Source organism: Trichogramma pretiosum, unplaced genomic scaffold, assembly GCF_000599845.2.
Source record: "Trichogramma pretiosum strain Unisexual culture from Peru unplaced genomic scaffold, Tpre_2.0 scaffold84, whole genome shotgun sequence".
Classification (NCBI taxonomy): domain Eukaryota; kingdom Metazoa; phylum Arthropoda; class Insecta; order Hymenoptera; family Trichogrammatidae; genus Trichogramma; species Trichogramma pretiosum.
Genome location: NW_019640790.1, coordinates 58,637 through 69,886, shown reverse-complemented (window position 1 = coordinate 69,886; position 11,250 = coordinate 58,637). Strand labels below are relative to the sequence as shown.

Sequence of the window (11,250 nt, the reverse complement as noted above, 5' to 3'; positions counted from 1 at the left end):
CGAGCAAATAAATTAACATTCATAAACCAAATTTATAACTAATGCACTATAGTTTTTTTCTTCATTTTGTACTTTAATATTTTTAATTGAAAATCTCTAAGACAGAAATGGAAAATTATAAATAAGTAGAACAAATGGACTATAAAAACAAATAATGGTACCAGGTTATTGATTATTTTGTGTAGTTTGTTCAATTTTTTTTAAGTATGATCATTTACTTTTTTCTACAAAGTAAAAAGGATTTTCGATGAATTTTATTCACCACGTCGATGTTATAATTTCATTATTATCAAATTTACCCTATAAATGTTTTAGTACATCTAAATTTTGTATGTGTCGAAAGTTTTATGACATACAATTAAATATTTTAATACGATCTTAAATAAACCATAATATAATAAGTTTCTATTTCATGTCAGTATGCTTATAAAATATACATTAAAAGCATTTTAGAGTATTCAAACTTTTTTTATTGCTTACTGTTTTCTATATATTTTTTTCAATCTCATAGCATTAAAAATTCGTGCAATTGAATTTAAGTATTATTTCTTTGGACGAAAAATTTATTTGAAAGCATTATATTCTCACCACTCTCTTTTAATAACATTAAAGAGCAAAAGTCACTTCATTTTTTTCAGTTATTTTTAATCTTTATTTTACATTTACGGAGACTCCGTCATTTTTATATATACCGCTTGTCAAATGCATGTTTAAGAAATAACATGGGCAAGGTTAAATTGCTTGTCATTTGCTCATACCCGAATGTATAGAAAGGCTCGTTGTTGTATCATTTAATAAGAAAATATTAAGAAAATAAATGCTTTTCCGATTTTTGGGACACTTTTTGCAGAAAAGAAATTTTTTTACAAGTCATATATATCTGATTAACATGATATACAATTCGCTTCTGGGCGGTTCCCGTTATATAAGCATTCAATCTTCTAACTCCTTTTTTCAAGATATTGGAAGATCTTTGCGCATTAGGGTTGTATCATTTAATGTGTAGTATTAAAATCCATCAGTTTCAATAGTTTTTTGCCTAGAAACTCTTAATGACGGAGCCTCCTTCAGTAGGATATATGTATTTTTTAAATATTTGATTCGCATACAAATAAAAGTCACAGTTTACATTAAGTAATATTTCACTACAGTTTTTAAAATTATTTCATTCTGTTATTACAGATACAAAATCCTCGTTGATGAAATCGTTGCATTAACATGATTCACGATAGTTTTTACTTAAATCAGACCAACTTGATATTTGTAAAGTATACGAATCGATGATTTCCATATAAAATTAGATAGAATTATTATATGATCAGCCGATTTAGATTTTATTCCTAAATGTCTCAGGCGCAATCAAACATGTAATAGGATAATATTGAAATTTCAGAAAATTTGACTTCCTGTGAAACTTTAATAATCTAGATAATTTGGCATAGAAAGCAATCGAAATGCCAAAGTTTTATGATCGATTATTTTACAGCTTTCTAATTTAAACCATGAAACTTTGTTGCTATTTTTCTGTTGTCTTATCGTAAATTATAGAATGTTATTGTTTAGTTCATTAAAACTGATGAAAAAATAATAATCAAAATATAATAACATACAGCCCATTAAGTTGACTAGATCAAATTGACGATCGACAGAATAGGAAATTCGCAAATCTTTGACATTGCAGTTGTACTTGACCATGAAATTAAGATTGGATTTTGACTACACTTAAATTATTTGAAAGTATTTGCGGAGAATTTTGTTAATTTAACAATTGACCTTCTGTCGTTGCACTCAACAAATTGTTAACTTATCGATCACAAGGTAAACATCATTTATAAATTAATTTTCTCAAAGCCTAACATTGTATCATTGACTTCTTTTCATTTATAATTTAATAGTTTTTTATTCGGTTACTGAGTTTACGAAATATTTAGTGCCATAATAAGTAATATGTTCAATTCAAAAAATCGTCTGGCTCAAGTTGACTACTCGATACCTAAAACTAAAGACAAGCTTTAGGCAATCATTTCAAGTTTTCTTAGAAAAAATGTATTATCAATTTAATTTGAGGAAAACATTCACATGATAAATGTATTGTAGCAAAAAAAGGTAATTTTAATTAACCAAGCATTTTCAGCCTTGAATTAGACTTTGAACTCTAACATGTACTTTTTTGAGCAAGAGCTTTAAACTGCGATTTACTTGCCTGATTAACACAAGTATTTGTTATTAGTTGCTTATTTCTATCAATAAACAATGACCCCCTTTTTTAAGAGAACAGTAAATTCAAACTTTTTCGAGTAAAATGCCATTTAATGTGAGCCATATTCATACTTTTAAATTTAAATAAACAACTTCATAACGCTTCAACTCTAATATTTACATGATATAAAAACTGGCACAATGTGATTTGAAACATATAATATAAACGCGCAGGAAGAATATTAAGGCCTGAATATCAAAAATTCTTTTCGTTGCTTGTAGAATTATAAAACTTATATATGTGCCGATGTTAATTAGATTTTTTGTTTAATATAGGACGTGATGCGTTAGTACACGATAATACCATGTACTAAAAGTCATTTTTTGTTCGATAAAAAGTCGCTCCTTTACATATTTTAAGGGTTGTCGACCGATTTTGCACAAGCACTTATAACTAAATTTTTTCAAATACAATAGTTACTACCAATACGTTATTTCAGTAAATCTTATGAAGGTTAATATATATTTCACTTGCTGCTATTCTAGTATGTATGCATGAATTATTTCTTCTACAGTCTCTTTGTATATTAGAAAATATTTATGAATATTTTTCACATACTAATTGCTGTATCGATAAAAATCGTAAAATTACTTCGATTATTCCACGATAATACGAATGAGTACATACTGCGTTATAAGTTATTAATAACTAAACCATAATCGCACTGTCCACTGCTCAGATCAATTTTGAGTATGCATTTAGAATAACGGAAATTTTTATATTCCATTTCACGCTAGTCAAATTTTAACATTGGATGTTTTGGTTGAAAAAATCCGTGGATTTCTATCCAGGTGCATTATTTCATTGTTGCTAAATTTATGATTCATTATGCATTATAATGAATTTAATATTTAACTGTAGATGTGATTATAATTAAATGACGTGATAATATTAAATTCTTTTTATATCGGGACAAGAATTTACCATTAATTATTGGTCAATAACTATTAATTATTGTTAATTCGTTGTGTCGAAACATTGCTTTTTAGTTCGTATGTATTTGAATCCTATTTTTCACGTACTCACTAATCATTTCTAGATGAATGGCAACTCAATCATTATTTTATAATGCACAAAAATGTATAACTGAATTTCTGAATTCCTTATATTTTACGACGGTAAACAATTGAATTCATATCACTAATTTTTCAATATGAGATTGATGTTCAACAGTGGATCACAAGAGTTTTGATTATTTATTCGCTAAGAATTATAAATATAGCTGTCTACGCGGATTTTACAGAAATTCACAATGCCTTATACGTCCATTAAGGCACTACAATACTAATCTATTATATTAACAGAATGATGTTGGATACATCTTACTAAGTTGCATCTCATCACTGATGACTGTAAACATGTAGCTTTAAATTTTGACTGCTTTGGTAATGCTTTCGTACGATTTATAAATGGCATATTTTCAAACTTATCATATTCTGCAAAAAAAGTCGCAAAAATTGTAATGAAGTTAACTTCACCAATAGCATCTACTTTAGTACTTGGCTAGAACTCAGCATGGTGTCTAATTTTCGCAGCACTAAGTTAAAAGAACCCAATTTTGCTGCTACTTACAGGCTCTTGTGCTCTAAAATATTGTAAGCAATTTTCATGAATATAATTTTTAGCGAAACTTGTTACAACCCTGGCCTTTGGCTCGTGATGTATTCTTTCATTTCGTTTTACAGGCATACTCGCGCCTACTTTATTATATGCTATAGTTCATTTTCACTTACTTAAGTTTTTATCATGCTTATACGATATAAATATACTTAATCCATTACAAACGTAATGCTGCATGTGTATATATATATTTTATTTTTTAATACTTCTACATCTATGTATATATATATTTTCTTAACATTTCATGTTTTTGAACGAATAAATTTCGACTAGAATGACTAGATTACAGCGTGGGCATTTATTGCTCGATGTTGCTTATCGTATTTAACTTTTCTGGCGCGAAAGTATATTGCTTAAACTTATTGGACGTTTCGTAAGTTGTATCTACGTGGTACTGGCACTTTTCTACTTAATCTACCTCAGAAGTCTTGCGCATTGCACAATCCAACTGTTTTTACTTTATACGCACGTAAACGCTCGTGAGTATGTGCTCCAGGATTCAAGGTAGGACTGTCAACTATCGATATACATTTGCACTTTGCGCCGCGTGTGATGCGCTACAGTACCTTAAGCGCAAATTAGTAGTTAACTAGTCGCTAAATTAATGACTACGGTGGAGCTCGGCTAGAGGCCCCTATTGACTAGAAGTTGCTGTAAATCTGGCTGGACAGGTGGATCGTCGTCGCGCAGACAGGCCGACTCGAGGTGCTTGTTGAGATAGGATTTGAGGGCGAAGCTTTTGTGACAGCGTCCGCACTCGTAATTTTTATCGGCCGAGTGGGTCTGCATGTGAGCGCGTAGATTAGACCGGTCGGCGAAGGCCTTGCCGCAGTGAGCACAACCGTAAGGCTTTTCACCGGTGTGAGAGCGCAAGTGGCCCTGCAGCAGCCACGGCCGCGAGAACATCTTGCCGCAGATGCCACAACTGTGAGATAATTTATGGGTCAGCACGTGCATCGCCAGTGCCGGCATGCTCACGTACGCCTTGCCGCAGTGGATGCACTTTTTCGCCGACTGCGAGTCCAGGCTGCGGTGCGTCTGTTTGTGCCGAGACAAGTTGGACGATGTCGCGTACTGCTTGCCGCATTCGGCGCAAGTGAACTTGGGTCTTTCGGCTTGCGCCGTTAGGACCGGAACAGACACGACTGCGGCGGCTTCGCGATCGGGCAACGCTGCTGCCTGCCCGACGCGGCGTTTCGAGCGCCCGTCCGATACAAAAAAAGCTTCGTATGTATAGGCGATAGTCTTGCTTTTACCCGCGCCAACCGATGACTGGGCCTCGGCTGTTGCTGGCGATCTAGGCTGCGACTGAGATTTTTGAACTTTGGAAATTGGCACCAAGACCGAAACAGGGATGGATGTGGAATTTTGTTGTGGCGGTAGTGACGGTGGTGGTGGTGGTGGTGGTGGTGGTGGTGCTGGCGTCGGTAGAGGTGCAGCTGTATTAGGCAACAGTGGGCCCGATAATGTATGAATATAAACTGAGTGCGAAGGCGCTGCGGGTGAAGCACTGAGGTCGAGGATAGCCTGAGCCGCCGTAAGGTCTTCTTCCGCCGCGGTTCGGATCTCCTTAGTTTGCGGTAAACTATAAGGTCTGTAAATATCCTTTTTCTTTGGTGGCAGCGAAAGAGCTGTACCACTGCTGGTGAAGCACATTGAAAGACTTTTACGATGTGGTAAGACTTGCTGTTCTGTGGGTGACTCGTGTTTATCATCTTGTTGCTTTTGCGATATCGGCGCTCCTGTAGCTGCTGTCGAGTGCGTAGATCGAGCGAGCTCGGCAGCCGATCGTAGTGTTACGTACTTGGGCGGCTCCTCGTGATTTAACCACGTCTCTTGTGTGTAACCTGTTAAAATATTGTCAAATTATAAATAATTGATTTAATTCTATTTAAAAAATATAGCTATAGAATTATTTAATAATGGAGTACGGAAAATTTCAATTTTCATTCTGTCGTGCATAAAGTTAAAAATTTACATCATTTTTATCAGTACTGATGCAGGTTTTGGAAGGAGTATGAGTGAGTCTTTTAAAAAAATCTCTTTGACACATGTGCAGATAATGGAAAGTCGGATGAATCAATTAATTCTCGCGTATATGAGGAGTGTGGAGTGACGCTGTTCTTGTCTGCCATACTTGCCATTCGGAGCGCGACACGCGCTCCTCGATTCATTTTCACGAAGCCTTCTACTACCTAGGTCGAGGTTCCTTAAAATTCCAGTTGCCTTGAATTTACGTTATCATTAACCCAAAGATGTAGAGGATTCCATGGTAAAATGAAAGTATCATATACGAAAGCTTAAAACGATCTCAGGCACGCTTTCGGTGGCATAAGTCGCACACTGTGGCACCACATCGTTCGCATCGCACTCGTGTGCTAATCTGACTTCGCGGTAACAGAAAGTGCGACTTATGCATCGGAAAAGGGGGCATAAATGTGAACTTAGCACAGTGCTATAAAATTGCGTATGATACACATGATAATAGTAGCACTTTATGGCATGGTCGAGTAAGCGCCCGAGCGCAGCGAGTAAAAACTCATAAAATACTATTATCATCTTGCGGCAAGTCGATTTAAAGATTTTTCCGCATGCCAAGAAAAAAAATTTATTAAATTTTCAGGAATTTCCGTTGCATTTTTTAAAATTCCAAATTTTTGATTTTCACTGAGATACTGCGTTTCCATTTAATTTTCATTTACAGTTCTGAATGCTACAACAAGTGAAGGAATCTAAAAAATATATAAAATGACTCAATACGTAAAATAAGAAAATCCGCTGCCAATTCATTGGCAATTAAAACATTTTTTTGCATTAAAATTTTTAATTGATCTTTTTTGAACAAATCTTAGTGAAAATCAAAAAACATGAAACATGGTACAGTAAAATCGCTGTTCACAGTTGACTTCATGATTATGTAGGGAGGTTGTCCACAATTGAATTGTACATTTTCGAAAAATAGCTCCGAAATTAAAAGTAAAAAAAATTGCTAGTGCAAAAGATGAAAAACTGTCACCTATTTCCTGTATATGCAATCTGTGCTTGAAACAGATAGTTCATACGCGAATTTTATCAATTTTAGCAATTTAACTGCACATTGTGTACTACTTGTGTAATGTATTAATTTTATTCTTAACTTTAAGAATTTAATTAATTTAAAAAATAACAATCAAAACGCGCTTCATTTTTCGTGAATACATATTTGATTACGTTCAATTTGACTAAATTCAATTTGTTAAGTACGCAATCTTTTATAGTGGAAAAAAGGGAATCAGAATACATACTAATTGCATCATTGGTAAGAGCATTTTATTGCTGCGCATGCTCAAATAAAAATATCACCCATATCGGCTACCACGCTTTCATGCACATTTTATGCTCATGTGGTGAAAATAGAATGTTATTAATAATTTTTTATCTTAAAAACTGTTTGTATAACTTCGAAAGTTGATTAGAATTGATAGTGATACAATATATCCGATTCATTATATCAGACTGACACTTTCAGGCCTAGTCTATTTTTTGGAAAAACAATATATAAATTTCATTACTGTGTTTATACCGATCGATTTTTTAATTCGAAATAAATATTTGAGGCGCGTAATAAGGAAAAAATAGCAATACATAATTGTAAAAATGGCATGTGCCTAAAATGAAGGTGTTTAAATAACTAAATAATTCGTTTTACTGTAGTCTGCGTATTTCTACTTTAAATACACTATTACGAGTATGTGTGACTCTTAGATCGAGCATCGACGTTGGTTCTAGTACTCATTGTATCACCTTAATATACTATCAAACAGTTGGTCTTTCGAAGCCAAGGATATCATCCTTATTCGGAGGCCGCGATTTTTTAGAGTTTTGGGTATTTTTCCCGTTTTTTTAATACTCTACGTGGCCGTAAAAGTGATCAAATCATCACAAAAATTAGAAAAATTTGTTGATATTATTTTTTATTAAATTTGGATAATAAATGATTAACATTAAAAGTTTTTTCTCACTACGTGTCCCGAATATATATTTTAAATTAAAAATGATTAAATTATAATGATTAATTTATAATAATTAATTTATAATTCTCGTGTTGTTTTTTACTTTTAGCATACAGTATATACTTCCATATAAATTTAGATATTTCAAAAAAAAGTTCTGGCTAAAAATGAATAATTATTGAGAAGTATAAAACTGTTTAGTACAATATTATATTTTTGCAAATTATTATTTGCATAGTTCTTTATAATTTTATACTGTCACTAAGGGTACTCCATACTAACGGAGTCGGTATTGTAGGATCCGCAAAAATTTTCAAAACTCTAACGTATAAGATCATATTTATTGGTGTACTAAATAATTTGGGGTTGCAGACCCAGAAACGCTGACTTCGTTAATGAAGATGACCCTTGATTTTTATAAGGCGAAAAATCTAATTATATTTTTTAAAAAGAAATTTTTTAATAAAAGCCCATTTAATAATTTTTATAGTCGTTTAAATCTAAAATAAAGTCATTTAACAAAAAGTCCATACCAATTAGTTATGAAAACAGTTATTAAGATACAGTTTCATTTTATTCTTTGTAAACAAAAATACATAACAGTTCTCGAGTATTTTTCATTAAATATTAATAAAAATCATAACTTTTGGATCTTATCTGTACTTATAACTTAAGACTACTAATCTACAAATAGTAGCATGTTCTTTATCGTTTAAAATGTTGTTTTTTTTTTTTCAAAAAATATATTGATATTGAATTATTATGGAAGAAATGATTGAATACGACAGTCTAATCCAAGAAAAAAATTTATTCTGAAATTAATAAACGTACCGCGCAACTTTTCAAATCTCATTATTTGAGTCAACCTTATCCTAAAAGCATCATTGTTCGCAAACATATATAGCGATATATGCTTTCAAGGGTGTGGCGTTCCCATCTCCTTAAATACGGTAGTTGTAGGCATCTACTCTACGCTTTTTCAAGTTACATAAATTAAGATCTTGTTAGTTTTTTACAAATCGTTTATCATTGTGTCACGAAAATTTTTAAATGAGCTTTATTTGAAAGATTTTCATAATTTAAGTGTATCATTGACCTCATTATCATTAAAATATTTAAACATTCTTGACGCAACATGTATCAAGCATATACTTTTTTCATCCCCTCTTTTTTCGCATTGGACAGAATTGATCCGCTTCTCTCGATTAAAATGAATTAACGTTTGATTTTTACGTTGCAGCTTAAATAGAAAGCGAACAAGTAGCTTTTTAGAGGCAGCTAGGACAATCAATACTAGATGATTTATCGTACATATAAAAGCTATCTATTGCTCACCATGGTAGTAAAGTGCCCCAGAAGCATTAAGTGGCGGAGGACTAGGTGCAGTGGCGCCAGCCGTGGGGCTGTGTGGCTCCCAGCAAGGTTGCTGTTGCTGTTGCTGCTGTTGATTTGACTTAGACGGGTCTGCATCGCCGACAACATCGATTTCTTCATCATCCGTTTGCATTGTTAGCACTATAAGGTCTTGATGCTGTGACGCAGCCGGAAGTGAATCCAGCACTTGAATCGCTTCGTCATCGACACGATCGGGCCACGGGTAGGCCTTCCACTTTTTAGCCATTAAACAACGAGGCATTTTGGATTTCACAACTTCGATTCTTGCTATAAATTTAAGAGGCAGGGTTAGCCTCTTCGATATCCAAACCGCTCATCGCTCATATTATAAAGGCGATTCGAGCGCTTTGCCAATGGCGACGCTTATCGTCACTTTATTCACATGCTTGATGATTCACTACACTGTATATCGTCACTCTTTACTCGACATTTACTTGCTCATTTTTTTATTTTATTGCAGCTAAACAAGCTGCGCAGCCATGTGAGTATATACTGTGCTTATAAGACTCGCTCCAAGTCTGTCTGATAGTTAGCAGTTGGGTGCTACAGAACCCACCCCTAGGCCATATCGCGAGTCGAGAAGAGAGAGAGAGAGAGAGAGACAGACAAATACGCGGGGAGAACAGCTGAAAAGAGACAGGAAGCAAGTAAGTACGAGTGGTGGGGTCTAGACGCGCGCAACCCTCGCCCCTTTCACGCGATGGCCCCTCCAATGCTCCAACACCTACAAATCTTTATATTGCTTTTTCATCATACAAGATATTCTGGATTGTCATCAACACTGTTGCATAAAGCTAATGTATATTTGAATGCAACATGTATTTTACGTTTCGTTCTCTCTATTCTTTCAGTTGTATTAGACATTAAAATTACGAAAGCGAAATTCATTTCGTATTTTGTGTATGTGCGTGCAATCGCATGCACTGCCAGCGAAAACATTATAGTATGCAGTTTGTCCTAACAACCCTTATGCTTGTTATGTCAATATACACAACTTTTGCCAAATATTCACTTCTCGTACATTATTTTTGGCTCCTTTTGTATATTTTTATACATTTTTTGTAATATCAACATTTTTATTTTGTGTAGGAGTTCACATTATATAAAATATATTCATATACGGGTGTATCCTTAAGATTTATAATATTGCATAAATCGAAAAATTTTTTTTATTAATCTATGAATATTATATCTATTGTTGTAAAAATTAAAATTTTAATAAAATTTTACTACTTTTTCAAAAACTATCATAAGTATTCTCAATAGTAGAAAATTTATTATCAAGTTTATCATTTTTTTACAGCATCAAATACGCAATGAAATAATTTTGATCGCGAATGATGGAGTTTAAAAAAGTATTTCTTTTGTTCTTACTTCTACTATTTATTTATAATAATCTTTGTAACTGAAATCCATTCACGTTTTCTTACAGTAAAAATAACCCCTAGCCATTGATCAACCCTTAGAGTGTAGGCAACATGCGCTGCGTGACTCCTAACTGTATGTGTGTGAATATACGTGTGCAACATGCAACAGAAATGTTCAAAACTAAGGGTGACCAGTACAGCAAATTACTTATGTGCACCTGGTGTAGCTTTTCAATACCGGCGAAAGCAAAGCTAACTCATGATGTTGCAGCTTGTAAGATATAAAATTTCTGTCTATTTAATGATTGGTAATTTTTCATTAAAGACAAATAAAAAATATTAATTTTAATGCATATATCGACGATAGACCAAACTTTATATTATTTTAAAATTCATGTTCGGATCTTTGAAGTTAATCCCTGATAAATATAAAACACATGAAACCCCTTTACAACTTCCCTTACTCTTATCATAATGAATTTGTATCTTATTTTCAACGAATCTCAGATACATAATTGGAAAAGATTATATGATGTAAATTATTCTCAATTATAAAAGTTTTTTTACATTTAAAACAATATCAAGCAATATTTGCTCGATTTGCATGATAATAAAC

At 33.2% G+C, this 11,250-nt stretch overlaps 1 protein-coding gene across 1 annotated transcript; it reads right to left on the bottom strand.

Moving 5' to 3' along the window:
- Positions 1 to 221: 221 nt before the first annotated feature.
- On the bottom strand, positions 222 to 9,766 carry LOC106658032 (transcriptional repressor scratch 2). The gene is made up of 2 exons (XM_014379831.2): positions 9,208 to 9,766; positions 222 to 5,727 (listed from the first exon to the last, which is right to left on the bottom strand). Exons 1-2 carry the CDS (start codon positions 9,506 to 9,508, stop codon positions 4,505 to 4,507), a joined length of 1,524 nt encoding a protein of 507 aa, XP_014235317.1. The 5' UTR covers positions 9,509 to 9,766; the 3' UTR covers positions 222 to 4,504.
- Between the last annotated feature and the right edge of the window lie 1,484 nt (positions 9,767 to 11,250).